Source organism: Malaclemys terrapin, chromosome 12 (assembly GCF_027887155.1).
Source record: "Malaclemys terrapin pileata isolate rMalTer1 chromosome 12, rMalTer1.hap1, whole genome shotgun sequence".
NCBI lineage: Eukaryota > Metazoa > Chordata > Testudines > Emydidae > Malaclemys > Malaclemys terrapin.
The window spans coordinates 48,569,026-48,591,783 of NC_071516.1; the positions used below are offsets into that span (position 1 = coordinate 48,569,026).

At 51.4% G+C, this 22,758-nt stretch overlaps 4 gene segments (V, D, J or C); all 4 read left to right on the top strand.

Annotated features, from left to right (window-relative positions):
* Positions 1-172: 172 nt before the first annotated feature.
* Positions 173-702, top strand: LOC128846231 (Ig heavy chain V region 6.96-like). The segment is given in 2 exon segments: positions 173-218; positions 314-702. Coding segments are annotated over 2 exon segments (435 nt in total).
* A 9,971-nt stretch (positions 703-10,673) lies between these two features.
* Positions 10,674-11,248, top strand: LOC128846232 (Ig heavy chain V region 914-like). The segment is given in 2 exon segments: positions 10,674-10,719; positions 10,812-11,248. Coding segments are annotated over 2 exon segments (483 nt in total).
* Positions 11,249-12,996: 1,748 nt separating this feature from the next.
* LOC128846703 (Ig heavy chain V region 3-like) lies at positions 12,997-13,392 on the top strand. The segment is given in 2 exon segments: positions 12,997-13,042; positions 13,136-13,392. Coding segments are annotated over 2 exon segments (303 nt in total).
* A 3,895-nt stretch (positions 13,393-17,287) lies between these two features.
* LOC128846233 (Ig heavy chain V region 3-like) lies at positions 17,288-17,755 on the top strand. The segment is given in 2 exon segments: positions 17,288-17,333; positions 17,427-17,755. Coding segments are annotated over 2 exon segments (375 nt in total).
* The last annotated feature ends 5,003 nt before the right edge of the window (positions 17,756-22,758 follow it).

Genomic DNA, 22,758 nt, shown 5'->3' on the forward strand with positions numbered 1-22,758 from the left:
AGGAGTGTGTGTCTCTTATAACAAGGGGGCATGCAAATGAGGGAGACAGTTTCCTGTTTAAATCTGTGCCTCTATCTGCCCAGGCTGAACCCGGAGACACAATCCGCAGTCCCTGGGTCTGTGCAGTGACCAGCCAGTCCCCTGGGAACTTTCCCCTCCAGCACCCGGGAAAATGGGATTTTTGCTCCTGTTTGTTTTCGCTGTAGCAGCTTTGGAAGGTATTTTCCTCCTCTGAATAACTGGCAGAGTTAGAAAAATAGATTACATTATCGCTGTTTATATACCAATATTTATAAACTGTCTTTATTCGCAGGTGCCCGGTCCCAGGTGCTGGTGGAGTCTGGAGGGGGTGTGAAAAAGCCCGGAGACTCTCTCCGCCTCTCCTGCAAAGCCTCCAGGTTCACCTTCAGTGATTACTGGATGAGCTGGGTCAGACAGGCCCCTGGGAAGGGACTGGAATGGGTCACTAATATAAACTACGGTGGGAGTACTATATACTACCTTGATTCAGTGAAAGGCCGATTCACCATCTCCAGGGATGATTCCAAGAGTGAGCTGTATCTGCAAATGACAGGCCTGAAGCCCGAGGACACCGCCCGCTATTACTGTGCGAGAGACACAGTGACACACAAACCGATAGATGCTCCTGCAAAAACCCAGGCTGCAGAATCCGCGCGCCATGTGGGAGCAGCAGCGACATAAACAACAGGGCTTTGGGCACAGGAATGAGAAGGAGCATCCAGGGGAATGAAATACAAACTGGCCACAAGGCTTTAACCCTTTCATGCCCTAGCAACGTTCCCCTTTTGCTTCACAGAGGCCCACTGGTTCTGCGCCGCAGACATTCCTCGCTGCTTCAGTCAGGTGTGAGTCCTGTTCCCATGGTCAGTCTCTCCTCGTAGATCTGGATCTTTCACTGATGTAAAATGTGGTTAATGTGACCGGTTCCCACATTGTTCCTTCGCTTGCCTGACCCCACAGGGACCCGGTCACAGATTCTTCTCACCCATCCCAGTCCGGAAGGGAAGATGCCCAGTGTGACACTGGCAGACCAAGTGCCAGCTCATGCCAAGGCCCCCAGGCCTTACAAGTGCAGAGCTGGAGCCAGCCTCGTTTACCTGTGTGCGAGCACAAGCACAACAGACGTTGTTCGAGGCTAAGTGCCTAAGAATGTGTTTCATGTTTCGACTTTTTGAAATGTTTGTAGAATGTTGCCTGCACTGTTTTCACTTATGTGCACCTGGTATACCCTGACAGCAAACATTTGCATTGTATGTACCCCTGAAAATAAAAGTAACCCTTCAAACGCGAAGAAAGCTTCCATAAGAAGTTGTTACATCCTGTTCAGTAAACTACACTGAACCATTGTGAGATCAAGGATCAAAGACTTCCCTAAATGCATTCTTCCCGCCCCACCCCCAACTACTTCTAAAGCAGTTTACAAGAACTTTTGAACTAAACCTTGGACCATCCGAAAATCAAAACTCCTGAGACTGAGAATAGAACCCCGGTGTCCTAAATCCCTATTTCCTGCACTGGTAATTTGTCTCTCCTGGCTCCAGGAATTTCCGGGGGAACCCCCAATTTCCTAAACTCCTTCTGTAGCTGGGAAGGAATGGAACCCAGGCGTTCTGGTAACGGGATGACAAAGCCTGCCGTTGGCAGAACGGCAAATTGATTCAGAACAAACAGCCTCCCAGGTGCTCAGACTCCCAGGAAGAGGCTGTAGTTTGTCACTGCTGTGGGTGCTGTGTGCGTATTACACCGATTGGGCCAAGGGACGATGCATCATCTCCAGGGACAACAATCCCAACCATCTGCTGTGTTTACAAATGAGCAGCCCGAGAGACCTGAGGACCCCGCCCCGTGTTACCGAGGTACAGATACACCGCGAGAGGAGACTCAGAGACTTTCAGGTCAGAAGGGACCATCCTGCTCATTTAGTCTGACCTGCACATCACAAGCCATAGAACCTCCCCCACCCACTCCTGTAACAGACCCCTAACCTATGGCTGAGTTACCGAAGCCCCCAAATCATGGCTGAAAGACTGTCTGAGCTCAGACAAAAATTGTGTCCCTCAAGGTCTGTCTAATCTATAATAAACTGAATTGGGAGAAAAGACAACTCCAGGAACCCGTGGATTTTATTTAATCCCGTTCCTTTCAGTTAATTGATACTGAAACCAAGTGATTAGATATAACTCCTCACAGACAGATACTATTTTTTAATAACAGGGAGCTTCTCTCCCCCTCCATTCACCTCCTCCTAACACACTCTGCTCCCCCAAGGGCCTCAGATGTTTTTACGCAGCCTAGTAGCCTATCCCAGGAACAACACAGCCCCCCCCCCCCAGCCCCCCAGATACAATTACTGGGAGTTTGTTCAAGCAGAGGCACAAGATTCTAATATCGCCTAGCACTGGCTGAGATGCCCAGACCCCGATTCCCGTAGAAATCAATGCCCAGAGGACTCAGTTTTAAATAATACTCTCCCTGGTTTCTTGGAATCGATTGTATCCCCCACCCCTACAGACTCATCCATACATTTCACCATTCCCCTTATTATAACACTGATATAAAGTGAAAATGTTCTGACCTCTGCCTGACACCTCCAGACCTGTTCACTGGAACCCCACAGACACCTTATCCCTACCCCCTGTCCTCCCACTGCCATTCCCACCCCACAGACACCTTATCCCTACCCCCTGTCCTCCCACTGCCATTCCCACCTCACAGAGACCCTCACAGCAGGGCTTATTCCCCTGCCCTCCGTATCTACCCCCAATATCCCCCCTCAACTACCTTCACCCGCAAAGACCCCCATGAGCAGAGCCCCTCCTCTGTTTTACTCATAGCTATTAGCTTACAAAAGCGGTAGCTTTTGGAGTGGCTCTAAACTGGTGTTTAGGGATTTGGGATCATTCAAGGCAGGTGCAGATTTGTCCTCGAAGGCAAAGTATAATCAGGATCCCACCACAGTGTGCTAGGCGCTGTACAAACACAGGGAAAGGTTCAGTCTGGCTCTCCCTCTCTCAATCATTGTGCAAGTGATTCGGGGCCTAAGGGAAGAGTTTGTCTCTTTGTTATAATGAGCGGGATATGTAAATGGGGGTGTTGGTTTCCTGTTTAAATCTGCCCCTCTCTCTGCCCTGGCTGCACCGGGAGAGACAATCCACAGCCCCCGTGTCTGTGCAGTTACCAGCCAACCCCCCCCTGAGAACTTTCCTCTCCAACATCCGGGAAAATGAGACTTTGGCTTCACTTACTTTTCATTGTAGTGGCTTTGCAGGTGTTTTCTCCACCTGAACACATTGAAGATGCAGGAGCATGTTATATTTTTGGCCTAAATGTCGTTATATTGTAAACACGTTTTTATGTATTTCTTTGCCGCCTTTTAATTGATAGAGAATGTATTTAACTTGACTGGTTGTCAAGAAGTGGGGGATTTTCTTGTTTTTTCTTGGTTTCGGTGGGGTTTCAATGGTTCGCATGCGGAGGGGGTGGGACTCAGTTTCCCTGGGGGTTACTGGTTTAACGAGGTGAGGGGAGAGGGCGTTTTTGTTAAAGAGGACCGGAGAGGGAACGTGGGACCCCAGCCAATGGCCTGGAGGATGGATACCCCAGCGACCGGTGACCTGAGACCCCGACCCGGAGACCCAGCTCAGGAGTCGCAGCCGGTTCTGGCCAGTGGGAGAACAATGGGCTGCAGAGTGAGGACCCGGTGACCGAACCAGCCGGTTCCAGCCAGAGGACAGAAGCGAGAAGAGGAGGCCCCGGTTTACTGCCCTGTTTACCTGGAGAGAAGACAATGGACAGAGGCAGGGCTTGGGGCCGGGGATCTCAGATGCCCAGCTGGGAAGCAGGGGGGCTCGGGGCTGGAGAGGGGGAGCAGGCAGAGCCCACCTGGATGCAGAGAGACTGGGATGTGTTGGGCTGCGGGAGGCCAGGCCTGAGGCCCTGAGAGTTTCCTGTGCTGTGTTCAACTCTCAATAAATCCTCCTGTTTTACACTGGCTGAGTGTCACTCCGGTCTAGAGAACAGGGTGGCATCAACCCCTTCGGGGGTGGAGGCCCGGAGGGTCCAGAGCAAGTGGACTCCCTGAGGGGGAGTGGCTGGTCCGCTATCACCAATCTTCAGTCACGAATAACTACTCCCCCTCCATCCAGGGGTGATTCACAGCCTCCAAGGACAGCTCCAACTTCTACCTGCAAATGACCAGCCTGAAAGCGGAGGACACCGCGGTGTATTACTGCACGAGAGACACTGACACACAGTGAGGGGAAGCCAGTCTGCACTCACACAAAACCCTCCCCACTTTAGAGACTGGGGAAGGGATTTCCTGCGGGTGGCGTTCTCGCTCCACAACAATGAGAACGGACCCAAAGTATCTCCTCTTATGCAAACCGCACCGAGCTGCAATAGGAGACAGAGGCTCTGCTGATCCCATTCCCCCTTCTGAACAGAGATGGTTTTTATCCCATCTCCGCAGCACTGACCCTTCTCCTCAGACCAAGCCACAGCAACTCCACAATTATTTCTAGAAATGTAGCCAACAAACAAACAAACACACACAAACACACACACAAACAAACAACAACAACAAAACAAACAAAACCAGAAATATTCCAGAGTGTCTTTGCAAAGTCTGTTTCCGCACTCAGTGACCAGGTTACCCTGGGAACGCAAGGGATCAATAACGTAGCTCGCTCCTAATTGATAACTCTGACACCAACATTAAAGAGGGGGTAGGAGGCAAAGACAGATAGATAGATAGATAGATAGATAGATAGATAGATAGATAGATAGATAGATAGATAGGATGGATGGAGATGGATAGAGAAATGATATAATTCCAACCTAAGCTTAAAAGAGAAGATACATTTTCACACTTCTGCGATCCCAATAATCACTGTTTGTGTAAATCCCGTCCCTTCTGCTCTCTGGCCAAATATTCTTCTCTCACACAGCATGAGCCAAGGCCCACTAAAGACAATGGGAATATTTCCCTTCACCACGGTCGATTTAAGAGCAGTCCCTAGACATTAATGGCTAGCCAAGTGACGTCATTGACATCCTCTCCTTATTTCTCCAGTCATATGAAAGTGTAACCAGGATCCCACCGCGAAGTTGTAGGCACTGCACAAACACACAGAAAGGAGTAAGGAGAGACCTTCTATCGGAGACCCCATGAAAGCAATTTCAGATCATTAAGGGAAGGAGTTTGTATCTCTTATAAGGAGGGGAATATGGAAATGGAGGTGAAAGTCTGCTGTTTAAATCTGCCACTTACTCTCCCAAGGCTGCACCCGGAGAGACAATCCGCAGCCCCCTGAGTCTGTGCAGTTTCCAACCAACTCTCCCCTCCAACACCAGGGAACCAAGGTGATGTCTCAACCCGCTGGTGGCAATACTGCCAAAAGCACTACCAGCTCTTGTCCAGCAAAATTCAGTCTTACTGGTCTTCCAAGGGCTTTGCAGGCAAACCGACAAACAAATCCAGTCCTTCCACATTGGACTGGAAACAGAAATAGGGGATTCTAGACCTGATTCGCCATGGCCTTTACCCATGTTTAGTCATTTACAATTTGCAATGGAAGGGGGACGAATTAGTAACTCTAACAATCAGTCAGTGACTCTGTTCCCATTGAGTTCTTTGAGGGATGTGGACATCTACATTAGAAGAAATTCTCCTCTTAAAAGAATATTATAAGGAACTTAACTGTGTTTAAAGTACACATGCACACAAACTAACTGTATTCCTTCCAGGTGATAAAATATATGTCTGCCTCCTCCAAAAGAAAAAGTCAAAAAGCCACAGTAAACATATGTATTCAATATATCTAGGACCTCCTGTACAATGTATAACCCTCTTTGTGCCTCTGATTTTTCATTACATTTGTTATGCTATGAGATATAAAAAGTAATAGAAGGAAAGCACAAAAGTCACATTACCTCCAATAGAGTTACTCCTCACACAGGGTGTGAACGACAGGAGAAACAGCCTGTCTTCTGAGTTTGTAGATGAACACAATCTAATGAAAAAAGTAATATTCGTTTAAAAAAAAAATCCTGGCCCTAATGATATCATGTGACAAGGAGTTCCACAGGTAAATTGTGTGGAAAAGTATTTCCTTGTATCTATTTTCAATTAGAAAAAATAATAATTTCAAGGAAACATTCGCAGTAAAGATACTTGCATTTATATATAACGTTGAAGATCATGGACCAGATTTTCAAATATATGGAGATGCTCAAAGATGAAGATAGACGCCCAGTGGTATTTTCAAAAGCTCCTAAGTTAGCCACCTAACTCTCGTGGAGGTGTTATGTTATACCCCTCCCCCCCCCACACACACACAATCTATTGGGCCCAGAGTCCTTCAAATCTGAAATGTATTTTCTCCTTCTGTTGTTAAATGAGGACAATCCGCTGAGTGCACCCTCCTTTAACCTGAAATCTTGCCAGCCACTTTCACCTCTCACTCCCACCCCTGACTGGGTGAAACAGACCTGTATGGCCCTGCCTCAATGGGACCCTATTTCAATACAAAGCTCTGAGTCTAGACACAACAATATTCTTGCAGGGATATCTCCTTCACAAAGTCTTCCACAATATCTGCAAATAAATATGAAATCCTTACAGACTTTTATCTTCTATTGACCTTCCTTTCAGCAGGGAATGAATCGTTTCTTTTTATAACTCTGTCTCTCATTCATGTATTTTCTTTTATTCCATAAAAATGGTCCTACTGGGTCAGACCAAAGGTCCATCTAGCCAGTATCCTGTTTTCTGACAGTGGCCAGTGCCAGGTGCCCCAGAGGGAATGAACAGAACAGGTAACTACCAAGTGATCCTTCCCTTGCCGTCTATTCCCAGCTTCTGGCAAACAGAGGCTAGGGACACCATCCCTGCCCATCCTGGCTAATAGCCATCAGTTGACATATCCTTCATGAATTTATCTAGTTCTTTTTTGAACCCTGTTATGTTCTTGGCCTTCACAACATACTATCAATATCCTCCTTTAACAGGAGGTTCTCTACTTCACCCATCTTATTATTTAGTCTTCTAGCATTTGTGTACAAGCACTTTAAAAACTTGTCACTGTTTATTTGTCTGCCCTTTTCTGATGTGTCAGATTCTTTTTTATGTGAATGTTTCTCGTCTGATCTGACCCCTACTTTATCCTCTTCCATCCTCTGCTCCTGACTAAAACCTAGAGAATCTCCATCAATAGACTCTCCTCTAAGAGAAGTCTCTGTCCGATCCACGTGCTCCTCTGCAGCAATCGGCTATCCCTCATCTCTGCTCTGCAACCTTTTCAATGGTAAGTGCCAGCAGTCTGGTTCCAGTTTGGCTTAGAAAAACAGCAAGGAGTCTGGTGGCATCTGAAAGACTAACAGATTTATTTGGGCATGAGGTTTTTACCCATGAAAGCTTATGCCCAAATAAATCTGTTAGTCTTTAAGGTGACACCCCAGACTCCTTGTTGTTTTTGTAGATGCAGACTAACACGGCTACCCCCTGATACTTTGGTTTAAGTGGAGCCCATCCTTCCTGTATAGGCTCCCCCTACCCCAAAAGTTTCCCCAGAGTTCCTAATAAATCTAAAGCCCTCCTCTCTACACCATCCTCTCATCCCCGCATTGAGACTCTGATGCTCTGCCTGCCTACCTGGCCCTGCGGGTGGAACTGGAAGCATTTCTGAGAAAGCAGGATAGGTGAAAACACAAACCCTGGCAGCTATATATATATTGAGGATGATGCTCAGCGGTGACAGATTTGGTGCTGGTTGTGGGTCTAGCGACTAGGGTCTCCAGAAGCTGGGAATGGGCGACAGAGGGTGGATCACTTGGTGATTCCCTGTTCTGTTCATTCCCTCTGGGGCACCTGGCATTGGCCACTGTCGGGAGACAGGACACTGGGCTGGATGGACCTTGGGTCTGACCTAGTCTGGCCGTTCTTATCAGGGGCGGCTCTAGGCACCAGCAAGGCAAGCAGGTGCTTGGGGCAGCCCATTTGCAGGGGCTGCAGGGATCCAGCCTGGGAGCTGAGAACCAACAGGGGGCCCTGGGAGCTGTAGTTCCTTGGTTAGCTCCCTGCCTATAGAGCCAGCCCTGGAGCAGGGAAAGAACTACATTTCCCAGCATTCCCTTGGCCACTACCAACAGGAAAGAGGGGAGGGAGGGAGGTAGCTGAGACCTCATGCTGCAGCCTGCAGTAAATGGAGCGCTGCGCTGGGAAGGGCAGGGAGACCATGTTTTAACATTAAAAAAATAGGACACTTCATGGGGAGGGAGGGTAGCCCCACCCTGCCCCCATCCACCCCCTCCAACTGCCCCCCACAGAAACCCCAACCCATCCAACCCCCCTGCTCCCTGTCCCCTGATCACCCCCCCGGGACCCCTGCCCCTAACTGCCCCCCAGGACCCCACCCCCTATCTAAGCCCCACTGGTCCTCGTCCCCTGATTGCCCCCTCCTCAGACCCCCCCAACTTTCCCCCTAGGACCCCATCCCCTACCTGTCCCCTGACAAACCCCTGGGACTCCCATGCCTATCCAACCGCTGCCTGTCCCCTGACTGCCCCCCCGAATCCCTAACCCATCTAACCCCCCTTCTCCCTGTCCCTTGACTGCCCCCCACAGAACTCCCTACCCCTTCTCCAACCCCCCAGCCCCCTTACCGTGCCACTCAGACCAGCGTGTCTGGCTTCACGCAGCCCCAGACACGCTGCTCCATACATGCTGCCGTGCTCCTGCGCAGAGCCACAGCCCTCCTGGCCCCAGCACCTGCCTTCCAGATTTGAACACCTCAACATTCAGGAGTGCTCAAGCTCAGTTTGGGCAGCTGTTACTTCATTTCTCCCAAATCAAATATACTGATCCATTGGAACTTGCTGTAGAAAAAGTAGGATAAAATTGAGCAAGAAATGCTTCCCAGTGGTTATTAGGACTGGAATTGCTATTTTCAACAGCCATTGCCTTTTGTTTGTTTGTTTGTTTGTTTAAAAGGAAGACAGTGATATCGCATTGGCAAATTCCCCATAGAAATGAAGAGTGGAACAAAAGAATAATAAAGGCACCTCAACTTTTCCTCATTTATGTAGGACAGTCTTATAATATGCATCCAGACATCCTCCAATCACACAAGCTGAAAATTGTTCCACTTTCCTGCAGTTCTGTAACCATATGGGAACCAATCCTGTCTGTGTTCTGGGCACATCCAAAATTCCTGCTGAATGACCTGTCCTGGGAGCGAGTTACCAGTGACCCAGGGCTGCGGCGGAAGGAGGGTGCAGGGCTGGGGCGGCAGAGGGGTGCGGGTGGGGGGGGTGAGAGCCCAGGGCTGGGGCGGCAGGGAGGTGCGGGGGGGCAATGGTGGGGCGATAGGGGGAAGCCCAGAGCTGGGGCGGCAGAGGGGTGCGAGTGGGGGGGTGAGAGCGCAGGGCTGGGGCGGCAGGGGGGTGCGGGTGGGGGGGGTGAGAGCCCAGGGCTGGGGCGGCAGGGGGGTGTGGGTGGGGGGGTGAGAGCCCAGAGCTGGGGTGGTAGGGGGGTGCGGGTGGGGGGGTGAAAGCCCAGGGCTCGGGCGGCAGGGGGGTGAGGCGAGGAGCCCAGGGCTGGGACAGGGGGCAGCCAAAAATGTTTTTGCTTGCGGGGGCAAAAACCTAGAGCCAGCCCTGCTTCTTATGTTCTTATGGGAGTCTAGGCTCCCATAGTCCTAGGCATGGTACAAACACAGACCGTAAAACCTCTCTCAGTCCCACCGAGTTTACAATCCGAGTGTAAATGGGAAGTGGAGTGTGACTGGGAACAGGAATATAAACACCAATATAAATATCAACCGTGCAGAATAATCTTCCTTCACTGTTGACTGAATCCTACCTCCCCTAAAGAAAAACTCCCAGACACGCCGCTCTCAGCCCACAAAACTCAGGGCGGCTCCACTGCAAAACCTTAACTCTGTTCTCAGACTCCCCCACGCCCCCCCCCCCGACCCCAGCTTCTCCCACCTGCACCCACAGGCGGGCCCCAGACCTGGCATAAAGCACGAGCCAGGCTTGCTCAGATCACGTTCCTAGTGTCATGGATCATTTCAATGTAGCCGGTCACTGCTGGGAAGGGAAAGGGGCTTCCCCCGAATCCCTCCCAGCGCCCTGGGAAATCTTCCCTCTCCAGCGGGTGGCCCAGCCCAATGGATCGCTGGGACACGACCCCTCCCCAGACACTGACCCCCCTGACCGGACGTTGCATGGCCCTTGTTCGCGTGGAACGGGGCTCCAGAGCTGAGTCCCCCCAATCCCCAATGTCACCTCACAATAGCCAGGCCCTCAGTTCCTGGGTGAGGAAATACAGTCACCGCAGGGAGCTGGTCATTCCTCCCAGGGGTCCGAAAGTGTCAGGAGGACCCAGCGCCCTGTGCCCGGTGCTGCACAGACACACAGGCCGGGACAGTCTGACTCCTGCACCCGGAGCCCTAGGGCGAGTCAGTCAGATCACTGGCAGCAGGAGTGTGTGTCTCTTATAACGCGGGGACATGCAAATGAGGGAGACAGTTTCCTGTTTAAATCTGTGCCTCTCTCTGCCAGGCTGCACCCGGAGACACAATCCGCAGCCCCTGGGTCTGTGCAGTGACCAGCCAGTCCCCTGAGAACTTTCCCCTCCAGCACCAGGGAAAATGGGATTTTTGCTCCTTGTGATTTTTGCTATAGCAGCTTTGGAAGGTATTTTCCACCTCTGAATATTGGCAGAGTTAGAAGACTATTGTGTTACCGCTGTTTTTATACCGATATTAATGGCCTGTCTTTATTCCCAGGTGTCCGGTCCCAGGCGCTGGTGGAGTCCGGAGGGGATGTGAAAAAGCCCGGAGACTCTCTCCGCCTCTCCTGCAAAGCCTCCGGGTTCACCTTCAGCAGCTACTACATGAGCTGGGTCCGACAGGCTCCTGGCAAGGGACTAGAATGGGTCGCTATTATATACACCGGTGGGAGTACATACTACCTTGATTCCGTCAAAGGCCGGTTCACCATCTCCAGGGATAATTCCAAGAGTGAGCTGTACCTGCAAATGACCGGCCTGAAGCCCGAGGACACCGCCCGCTATTACTGTGCAAGAGACACAGTGAAACGAAGCCGATTTGTGATCATACAAAAACCCAGGCTGCGGAATCGCACTTCTCCCGGCAGCCGCACGGGGGCAGCAGTGACACACACACCGCTCCAGGCTCAGACAGGAGACCCAGCAACCCAGTGAATGTAACACAAACCTCCGGGCAGTTTTAACCCTTCTGTTCCCGGGCAATGTGTCTCCCCTTCCTGCCCAGAGCCCTGCAGTGCCTGCCGTGCAGAGATCCCTCGCTTCATCAGTGAACCCCAATCCGGAGTGAGTCCTGTTCTGAGTCACTCTCCCCTCGCAGACCTGGCACGTTGGCTCTCCCGGGCCCGTCTCTGTGTCAGACGCACAGGACAGCGTCTGTCAGTGTAAAGGGGACAAGCGCACTGGGGTTTGCATCACACCCAATGGATGGAGCGAATTGCTCCTGGGGCCAAATCCTCTGCTAGTGTAAGTCACCACAACTGCTTTTGCAAAACACAAGTTACTCCAGATTTACACCAGGGGGGCTCTGGCCCTTTCAGCAAACTGGGACGTTTATCGCATTAATGCAGTGGAAGGTGATTAGTTCATTATAACCGATGTGGGGCCCCTCACCGGGGCATCTCCACCCTTCACAAGCGGTTATTGCCTTTATCCCCACAACGCTGCCAGGAGCCAGGGAACTATCCGAGCCCCTGGTTCAGAGAGGGGAGACTGAGGCACAGAGAGATGGAGGCTGGGATATGCAAATGGACCATTCAGAGTCCGGGCAGGGCTGTGGGGCAGAGATCACCCAGCACCTGAATAAACCCCACTCCTGTGAGCCTGGGAATGTGGCACCGCCGGGACTTTCCAAAGGGACTCAGGGTTTCTTTTCACCCAACTGACATCAGTAAATCAAAGCCCCGAGTCTCAGCTGGTAACAATGGGTGTTGCTGAGACATCCCAACCCACAATAAATTTCTGCCATTTCATAGAGTCACTATGGAGACAAAAGACCCCGCCCCTCAGCCCTTGATGACATCCCTCAGCCCAGTGCTGACCCTCGGGTCAATGGGGATTGTCATGTGACTAAGGATTGTCAACAGGAAAACGATAGGACGGGTTCTATCCTTCAATCCCTCTCTTCCTCTTCGGCAGCACTTCAAAGAGGAAGAGAGGGACTGAGGGACCCACCGCAGAATTGCTGCCGAAGACCCGGACTGCCGCCCCTTTCTATTCGCTGCCCCAAGCACCTGACTGGATTTGCTCAGCGAGAGGCTGATGCAAAGGGAGAAAAAGACCCCGGGCTGGAGAGAGACCAGAGGCGCGAAAGACACAGAATGCGGCTTCTACTGAATAATATAGAGCCCAATGCCCCCTTAATCCTTCTGTGAAAGTCCCATCCTAAATTAGACAATCCCTGAATTTTAGATGTCAGGACGTCCCTTGTTATAAACAAGCGTGTCTGCATTTCCTCTTGGACCCGGAGAGTCTCACATGCACCGCCCCCGTTCTCCTGCCAAATACTTTTGTGTCCAACACTCTGATCCCAAGGCCATGAAGAAGAAGGGGTGTCCTGCACTGCACCACCCAAAACACGCTCTGTCAGGCCATACGATGGTGTTTAGAGAGGGGGGATCACTTCATTCCTCCCTGGGGTAAAAGTGTCAGCAGGATCCGGCCGCCCAGACGCTGCACAGCACATAGGAAGGGACCGTCTAGACCGGTAGTTAATCACTCAAATGACTAAGGGTAACAGTGTGTGTCTCTTATAAGGAGAGGGATATGCAAATGCGGGAGTTAGTTTCCGGTTTAAATCTGTCCCTCTCTGCCCAGGCTGCACCTGGAGACACAATCCTCAGCCCCTGGGTCTGTGCAGTGACCAGCCAGTTCCCTGAGAACTTTCCCCTCCAGCACCAGGGAAAATGGGATTTTTGCTCCTTGTAATTTTTGCTGTAGCAGCTTTGGAAGGTATTTTCCTCCTTTGAATAACTGGCCGAGTTAGAAGAATATTGTGTTACTGCTGTTTTTATACCGATATTAATGGCCTGTCTTTATTCCCAGGTGCCCGGTCCCAGGTCCAGCTGGTGGAGTCCGGAGGGGATGTGAAAAAGCCCGGAGACTCTCTCCGCCTCTCCTGCAAAGCCTCCGGGTTCACCTTCAGCAGCTATGGCATGAGCTGGGTCCGACAGGCTCCTGGGAAGGGGCTGGAGTGGGTCTCACTCATTTACTCTGATGGGAGCCAACAATATTACGCAGACTCAGTGAAAGGCCGATTCACCATCTCCAGAGACAACTCCAACAACCTGCTGTATCTCTAAATGACTGGCCTGAAGCCCGAGGACACCGCTCAGTATTACTGTGCTAGACACACAATGACACTAACTCTGTGGATGCTCGTACAAAAACCAGAGCTGTGGAACTTCCCGCGCCTGCCGCATGGGGGCAGCAATGACACAGGCAAAACTCTCCTGCCTTGGGCGCAAGAGGGGGAGGGGGCTTCAGGACTGAAAACTCTGACATCCTGGATTAACTCTTTCATGTCCTGAATACGTCCCCCACCCCAGTGCAGAGCAGAGCGCTGCTCGCCTCACGCAAACGGCTCTTCCCGTTGGAGTTAATGGGGGATCTCCGGGAGCGAAGCAACGAGCAATTGGCTCCTTCTCCATATGGCTAAACCTGCCAGGGAACATTCCCCTCTGGGCACCGCACAGTTTAGTGGAGCCGGGCACTGCTGGGACGGGGATTCAGTCCCAACACTCTCTCCCCACGCCAGCAGGTTTCCCAGCCCCATGGAACCCCGTGAACCATCCCCTCCCCCTCACAGCCCCACTGCTCGTGGGCCGGAACTGCAGAACTGAGATTCACCCCATCTTATGAATATTTATTTATTTATTTTATCGAAGGCAAACAAATAATTTGACCCATTATGCAGCACAACGCTGCCGGGATCTGAGAATCTTCCATCACAAAGTAATGTGAACAGAAACAGGCCCTAAAATCCAGTCTCTGGAATTGTGCTCTTTCAGGGAATCTTTTATTATCAATTATTATTATATTATTAATTATTGTTATTGTGAATTGTTAATCATTATCATTATTTTATTATTTTATCCAAAACACACTCAGGATTCCACCACACTGAGCAGGGCTCCGCACCGCCCCCTGCCCCCCCCTCCGCACCGCCCCCGCCCCCGCAGTAAGGAACAGTCTGACCCCCTCTCCTAGAGGCTCAAGAGAAATAATAAATCACAACAGAATTTGTGTCTCCTATAACATGGTGGATATGCATATAGGACCACCAGCTCACTGTTTAAATCTGTCTCTCTCTGCCCAGGCTGCACCTGGAGAGACAATCTGCCTCCCCCTGTGTCTGTGCACTTACCAGCCAATCCCCTGAGAACTTTCCCCGCCAACACCAGTGGTGATTAAAAGCTGCCGTCAGTTTGAAACCCTATAACTGGTGGTCTCTGTCACCCACTGCTACGCCAGGTCCCGATGGGCCTGAGGTGCAGAGATTGCCCAGTTCCTGAAGAAACCCCGCACAGCTGCTCCTGGAAACATGGGGCAGGGCTGGGATTTTCACAGGGGCCTCATGGATAAAGGAACCCACCTCACAAGTGACAATCACGGTCCAGAATTTCTGCTGCTGTCCGAGGGCGGAGCTAAAGATCCAGCCTGCAATATAGTTCCAGCAATTTAATCTAGTGACCGTGGAGATAAAGGTCTCAACCAACAGCCCTTAATTGCAGGGAACTACCAAGTGTTGGCGCTGAGGGCAGTGGGCTAGTACGGGTCCAGGGCTTATTGGGATCGTGCCGAGAAAAGCAGCACCCAGGAGGGGAGGTGTCCGAGGGAATTAGGAGGAGAGAGCGCAGGGCTGGTGGCTGCTCCCCTGGGGTCCTCATTCCCCTTTCGATGCGCCCCAGCCATGACAAGAACAGAGCGCTGCACACCCAGTGAAACTATGAAATCCGCACTTTCAAACCAATATCAGAAAATCAGAAAGGGATGTCTGGGGAGGAGCCGGGGGAGGTGAGGGGGAATCCGGGAGCTGAGGGTTTCTCAACTTATTTTGTTTGTTAGGGGTTTTTTTGTTTGTTTTTTTTGTGAACTGGATACCAAGAAACACCTTTCAGATACCGGTTCTTGCCTGTCCCTGTAAATGTGGGGAGGTGAGAGCGTAGGAAGCCTGGCAGAGCAGGGTAGGTTCCAGTCCGTGCTGTCAAACCCGGCCAGCAATTAAAGCCATTTCCCAGACTGCGAAGAGGAGAGTCGTGTCCGCTTCAGGGGTGTCAGGGTTGGGCCTGTAGACAGAGCATACATCACTTAGCTGTTGGGGCAACCCCAAAGGCTTAGAGTCTGTTAAACCCTTGCAGAGTTCAAACCTTTTCCACTCCTTTTATTCCCCAGCACTGGGCTCCCCAGACCAAGATGTGAGATCATAAGAAGTTAAAATCGGCAAGACCGGGTCTGACCAAAGGTCCATCTAACCCAGTATCCTGTCGTCCAACACTGGCCAGTGCCTGGTGCCCCCGAGGGAATGAACATAGGGTTACCATTCGTCCGGATTTACCCGGACATGTCCTCCTTTTGTGTGCTAAAAATAGCGTCCGGGGGGAATTTGTAAAGCACTCACAATGTCCGGGATTTCCCCCTCCCCCGGCAGAGCGAGCGGCTGGGAGGGCTGCAGGAAAGTCCCGGGCTGGACTCCGGAGCAGCTTCCTCCTCCCACCCCCCCCTCCCTGCATTCTGAGCCGGCCGGCAGCTCCTCCTCCTGCAGCCCGCTCCGGCAACCCTGTGCAGGGCCAGGGACCGGGTTTTGTGTTGTGCAGGGGAGCTCAGCCATGTGTCCGGCTGGCACAGAGCCCAACACCCTGTTCTGAGCAGCAGGGTAAGGGGGCCAGGGGGCAGGAGAAGGGGCAGGGAGGTTCTGGATGGGGCAGTCAAGAAACGGGGGGGGCTTTTGGGGGGGAGTGGAGAAAGTTTTGGGCAGTCAGGGTACAGGTAGGGGGTAGGGTCCTGGGGGACAGTTGGGGGGGGTCTTAGGAGGGGGCAGTTAGGGGACAAGGAACAGGGAGTCTTAGGTAGGGGGTGGGGTTCTGGAGGGCAGTTAGGAGCAGGGGTCCCATGAGGGGGCAGTCAGGGGACAAGGAGTGGGGGGGTGGGAGTTCTGGGGGGGGCTGTCAGGGGGCAGGAGTGGGGAGAGGGATCGGAGCAGTCAGGGGACAGGGAGCAGAGGGGTTTAGATGGGTTGGGAGTTCTGGGGGGGGCTGTCAGGGGGCAGGAGTGGGGAGAGGGATCGGAGCAGTTAGGGGACAGGGAGCAGAGGGGTTTAGATGGGTCGGGAGTTCTGGGGGGGCTGTCAGGGGGCAGGAGTGGGGAGAGGGATCGGAGCAGTCAGGGGACAGGGAGCAGAGGGGTTTAGATGGGTCGGGAGTTCTGGGGGGAGCTGTCAGGGGGCAGGAGTGGGGAGAGGGATCGGAGCAGTCAGGGGACAGGGAGCAGAGGGGTTTAGATGGGTTGGGAGTTCTGGGGGGAGCTGTCAGGGGGCAGGAGTGGGGAGAGGGATCGGAGCAGTCAGGGGACAGGGAGCAGAGGGGTTTAGATGGGTCGGGAGTTCTGGGGGGGCTGTCAGGGGGCAGGAGTGGGGAGAGGGATCGGAGCAGTCAGGGGACAGGGAGCAGAGGGGTTTAGATGGGTCGGGAGTTCTGGGGGGGGCTGTCAGGGGGTGGGGAGTGGTTGGATGGGGCGTGGGAGTCCCAGGGGTCTGTCTGGGGGTGGGGGTGTGGATAAGGGTTGGGGCAGTCAGGGGACAAGAGGCAAGGAGGCTTAGATAGGGAGTGGAGTCCCGGGGGGCAGTTAGGGGCAGGGGTCCCAGGAGGGGGCAGTCAGGGGACAAGGAACGGGGGGAGGGTTGGGGGTTCTGGGGGGGCGGGAAGTGGGAGGGGCAGGGGCGGGGCTAGGGCGGGGCTCCTCCCGTCCTCTTTTTTGCTTGTTGAAATATGGTAACCCTAATGAACAGAACAGGACAATCATCCAGTGACTCACTGGGAGGAGTTTTATCTGTTATAAGGAGGGGAATATGCAAATAAAAGTGAGAGTTTCCTGTTTAAATCTCTGCCCAGGCAGCACTCGGGAGAGAACCCGCAGCCCCCTGGGTCTGTGCCGTTACCAACTGATCCACCCGAGACCTTTCCCCCCCACACCAGGGAAATGAGTCTTTGGCTCCATTTAGTTTTCGTTGCAGCCGCTTTGGAAGGTATTTTCTCCCCTGTGTGGTTAGGGGAGTCAGCGGAATGGTGTGTGGTTGGCAATTCACACTGACATGATTTTAACACGCGTTTATTCCCAGGTGTCCTGTCACAAGTCCAGCTGCTGGAGTCCGGCGGGGATGTGAAAAAGCCCAGAGACTCCCTCAGACTGACCTGTACCACCTCAGGGTTCAACATAGACAGCGCCTGGATGCACTGGCTCCAGCAGGCTCCCGGGCAGGGCCTGGAGTGGGTATCAGCAATTAAGGGAGCAGATGCGCAGTATGGAGATCCCGTGAAAGGGAGATTCACCACCTCCACAGACAGCTCCAAGAAGCTGATTTACCTGCAGATGAACAGCCTGAAGCCCGAGGACACCGGACGGTATCACTGTGTCAGAGAAACACACAGTGCGGGGAAGCCGGTCTGAGCTCAGACTAAAACCTCCCATTGCGGTCAGCAGGGCAAGTCCCAGCTGGTTTGTGACACTGACAGTCCGGGCGCTGGGCTCTCACGGGAGACAAGTTCCGGAGTGTATTCCGCTTGAAATGGTTAAACTTTACTCGGCTCTTTAGCCAAATCTAGGGCCACAGACAGCAGAGATCCCGAGGCCGGCCCCTCGTGACTGGGATGGGGGAGTGACACGCTGGGCCCCATAAACCCTTATATTCTTCAGAATACATGCTATAAAACCTGGGGACTGGGCAACAAAACGGCAGATGAAATTTAATGTTGATAAAATGCTGGAAATATGGCCCAGGCCTGGATTTCAGACGATGGCATTCCAACTCCTCTGCTGACGTCAGTGGGCAGAGTTAAGGAGCCAACCCACAATAGATTTCCCAAATTTAATGTAGCGACCAGGGAGATAAAAGTCCCCAACTCTCAGACCTTATCTGCACCAATAACCCAGGGATTGCGCTGACACCCAGCCAGAGTGGATTCCCGCAGGTTGACTGGATTCTCCCAGGCAGAGGCTGTGACGCAGGGAGAAGCAGAGACCCACAGGTGAGAGGTGAGGGCAGAGTCAGGGAGTCCAAAGCTTGAGGCATTTCCTGGTGTCTGCTGCTCCGGGCTTCTCGTTTTCCTTCTGAGTCCATCTGCCCTGGACTGGCGAACCATCCCCCGGACATGCAATAGCGGGATATTTCACAAACAGTAAAACGGTGACCACTCAAGCACTTCTGGCTGGGGGAGGGGGAAAGGGAACTGAGACCTCCCCACTTTTTTCTGGGGATCGTGCACCCGAGTGGGACAACACCATGACCCAAAAATGAGAGTAACTTCGCCCCTCCCCAAATCCCCTCTCACTTCCTCTCCCTCCCACCCGGGGCTCACTAGGCCGATATCACAATTCACTTTCTTCCCCCGTGTCTGTTCTCCCTCATTGTCCCTGTCCCAGTTTTTAGAACAATGTCAGTGGTTTGAGGTGCAGAGCAATGTACAATAAAATGTCCCTTAACCCCAATAACCCAAGATATCTTCTCTTTAGCATCAACCCGCCCCCCCTCCAGCGAGGCGGGGGTGCCCTGCCCCGTGCTCACTGCATGGCTGTATCATCCCTGTTCACATGGCAGTGGGGGGCAGGAGTGACACCCCAGAGCACAGCTGTGGGATGGGCATGAGAAGGGGCATCAGGGTGGGCGCACGTATGACACCAGCTTTTAACTCCACGGGTCCATGGGAATCTCCCACAGCGCACCAATGTTGAGCACAACCTACTTTCCTCCCCCCCAGACACACCACTGGTCTCACTGACATAAATGAGGGAAGTCCCGGGAGTGAGAACATTGACGTGTGGCCTGAGCCACGTGTCCGACCCGCCAGGAAATAGTTCCCTCTGGCACGTGTCAGTGGAGCCGGTCCCGGCTGGGAAGGGGTGTGAACAGGGGTTTGAGCCCAGCTCTGTCCCAGAGCCCCAAGTTATCTTTGCTCTCCAGCGGGTGGGTAACTCGACCCCTCTCCAGTCACTAACTCTAGTGACCGGCCGTTACACAGCCCCACTGAGCTGAGTTTCACCCCCCCATTTATTCATATTTTTACTCCATGAAGAGTCAACCTCATTCACTTGTTTCTTTTATAACAGATTTAAAACACAATTTTCCTCATTATAAGGCCAATCTCTCCAGGCATCTCTGAGTCTCCCACGGCCAAACAATGTGGCTGTAATCCGGTCCCAAAATTTCCTTCTGGGGAATCGAGCACCTTCCAGACATCTCTTTATTTTTCCTTTGTCAAAAGTGTACTCAGCATCCCACCGCACTGTGCTTGGCGCTGTACAAACACACGGTCTGGAATAACCTGACTCCCTCCCTCTGAGTCCTACTGCATGTAATACATCACATCAGATTTTGTTTCTCTTACAAGGAGGAGAATATGCAAATAGGGAATAGAGAATATGCAAATCCCCCCCCCCCCGCCCAGGTTGCTGCCGTAGAGATAATCCAGAGCCGCTTGTGTCTGTGCATTTATCAGCCAATTCCCCTGAGAACTTTCCCCTCCAACACCGGGAAAATGGGCCGTTGGATCCGTTTGTTTTTCATTGTAGCGGCTTTAGAAGGTATTTTAGCCCCGTAACTGTGCTGGGGGAACAGGGGAACATTACACTGTTGCCATTGGAAATTGGAGTAATTTGTAACCTGTCTTTATTTTCAGGGGGCGGTCCCAAGTCCAGCTAGTGGAGCAGGGCCGCCTGGGGGGAGGGGGGGCGTAGTGGGGCAATTTGCCCTGGGCCCCGCAGAGGCCCCCACGAGAATATAGTCTTCTATAGTATTGCAATTTTTTTATGGAAGGGGCCCCCGAAATTGCTTTGCCTCAGGCCCCCTGAATCCTCTGGGCAGCCCTGTGGTGGACACAAATATTAGGGAGTGTTCAGTATTTCTACATGATTCAGTAACGTGGGACAAATTTTCACCCGGCCTTTTCACAGCAACAGAGGGGATCCTGACCAACCAATTCCCACCAATTTAAGGTGCTGGTAGAATAATAATAATAAATATTAATTTTGTCTTCTAGTCCAGCATTGCTAGAAAGCGTTTGATAGATTTTCTCCAATTCTTCAAGAAGAAGTAGTTTTCAGACAGTAGCAGTAATAACAACACCTAGCTATTCTATAGTGGTTTTCATTCATAGATCTCAAAGCACTGACAAAGCAGGTTCAATATCATTTCCGCCACATTTCAGAGACATACAAATTGAGGCACTGGGAGTGTAATTTCTTGCCTGGGATCACCCATCATACTAGTAGCAGAGCCAGGAATAAACTGCCGGATTCTCAAGTACGAGGCTAATGTGCCCCCACAAGATCACACTGCTCCAAGGATCTCACAAGAACAGAGGGATAAGGAGACAGAACTTAGTGGAAGCTTTAAGCTGCCCTGGGATAAGAGGGAAGGTGCTCTTGTGAATTGGTAACTGGTTAAAAGATAGGAAACAAAGTGTAGGAATAAATGGTCAGTTTTCAGAATGGGGAGAGGGAAATAGTGGTGTCCCCCAGGGGTCTGTACTGGACCCAGTCCTATTCAACATATTCATAAATGATCTGGAAAAAGGGGTAAACAGTGAGGAGGCAAAATTTGCAGATGATACAAAATTACTCAAGATAGTGAAGGCCCAGGCAAATTGCGAAGAGCTACAAAAGGATCTCTCAAAACTGGGTGACTGGGCAACAAAATGGTAGATGAAATTCAATATTGATAAATGCAAAGTAACGCACATTGGAAACCATAATCCCAACTTTATGTATAAAATGAAGGGGTCTAAATTAGCTATTACCACTCAAGAAAGAGATCTCGGAGTCATTGTGGATAGTTCTCTGAAAACAGCCACTCAATGTGCAGCGGCAGTGAAAAAAAGTAAACAGAATGTTGGGAATCATTAAGAAAGGGATAGATAATAAGACAGAAAATATCACGTTGTCTCTATATAAATCCATGGTATGCCCACACCTTGAATCCTGCATGCAGATGTGGTCGCCCCATCTCAAAAAGGGTATATTGAATTGGAAAAGGTTCAGAAAAGGGCAACGAAAATGATTAGGGGTATGGAGCAGCTGCCATATCAGGAGAGATTAATAAGACTGGGACTTTTCAACTTGGAAAAGAGACAACCAAGCGGGATATAATAGAGGTCTATAGAATCATGACTGGTGTGAAGGAAGTGTTATTTACTCCTTCTCATAATACAAGAACTAGGGGTCACAAGATGAATTAATGGGCAGCAGGTTTAAAACAAATAAAAGGAAGTATTTTTCACACAATGCAGTCAACCTGTGGGACTCCTTGCCTGAGGATGTGGTGAAGGCCAACACCATAACATGGTTCAACAAAGAACTAGATAAATTCATGGAGAATAGGTCCATCAATGGCTATTAGCCAGGATGGGTAGGGATGGTGTCCCTAGCCTCTGTTTGCCAGAAGCTGAGAAAGGGCAGTAAGGAATGGAGCACTTGATGATTACCTGTTATATTCATTCCCTCTGGTTCACCTGGCACTGGCCCCTGTCAGAAGACAGGATTCTGGGCTAAATGGACCTTTGGTCTGACCCAGTATGACCATCGTTATGTTCTTATGTCCTTAAGGTGAACAATCAATAAGGAATTTTGTCTCTAAATATTGTAGAGAACACTGCAGAAATTATTCTTTGAGTGGAGTTCTTACTCGGCCCCCTTACCCAGGTAACGCTTTCCCACTACACCCACTTCCTGGAGGCTGAGTTGGCTGAGGGCTGAGGTCCAAGATGTGTCTTATAAAGATGAGTAGATGCAAATTCAGTGCCTCGGCACTCTATAAAAAACGTGTGATATCTAGGTCTCTGCAGTGTGAGAAGAGAGGAGGGACAAATCCGGGCGTCGGTGCAGTTCCCATCAGAAACCCTCCAGCGTCAGCAACATGAGACTGTGGCTGAACCTCGCTTTCTTTCTAGCGGCACTTCGAGGTAATTTTATCCCCTTCTCCGCTACGTGGACTGGAGACACCAGGGAATGTTAGACATCCCTAACCTGACCCAAAGCGCAATGAAATCAAGAGGAAACTTTCTGCTGTTTCCAATGGGCTTTGAACAAGGCCATATGTGAATGTGATTCCTTTTCTTTCTTTCCTTCCAGATGTCTGGTCACAGGTCTAGCTGGTAGAGACTGGAGGGGGAATCGAAACGTCTGGGGGATCTCTCCGCCTCTCCTGGAAAGCCTCTGGATTCACCTTTAGGAACTACTGTGTGAACTGGGTCCGTCAGGCGCCGGGGAAAGGACTGGAGTGGGTCTCAGAGATATACAATCCTGCTCATAATTCAGCAGCATATTACAGTGATGCGGTTAAAGAGCAATTCACTATATCCAGAGATGAGTCCCGCAGCTCGGTGTATCTGCAAATGAACAGCCTGAGAGCCGAAGACACCGCCCGGTATTACTGTGTGAGAGACACAGCGATCAGAAAC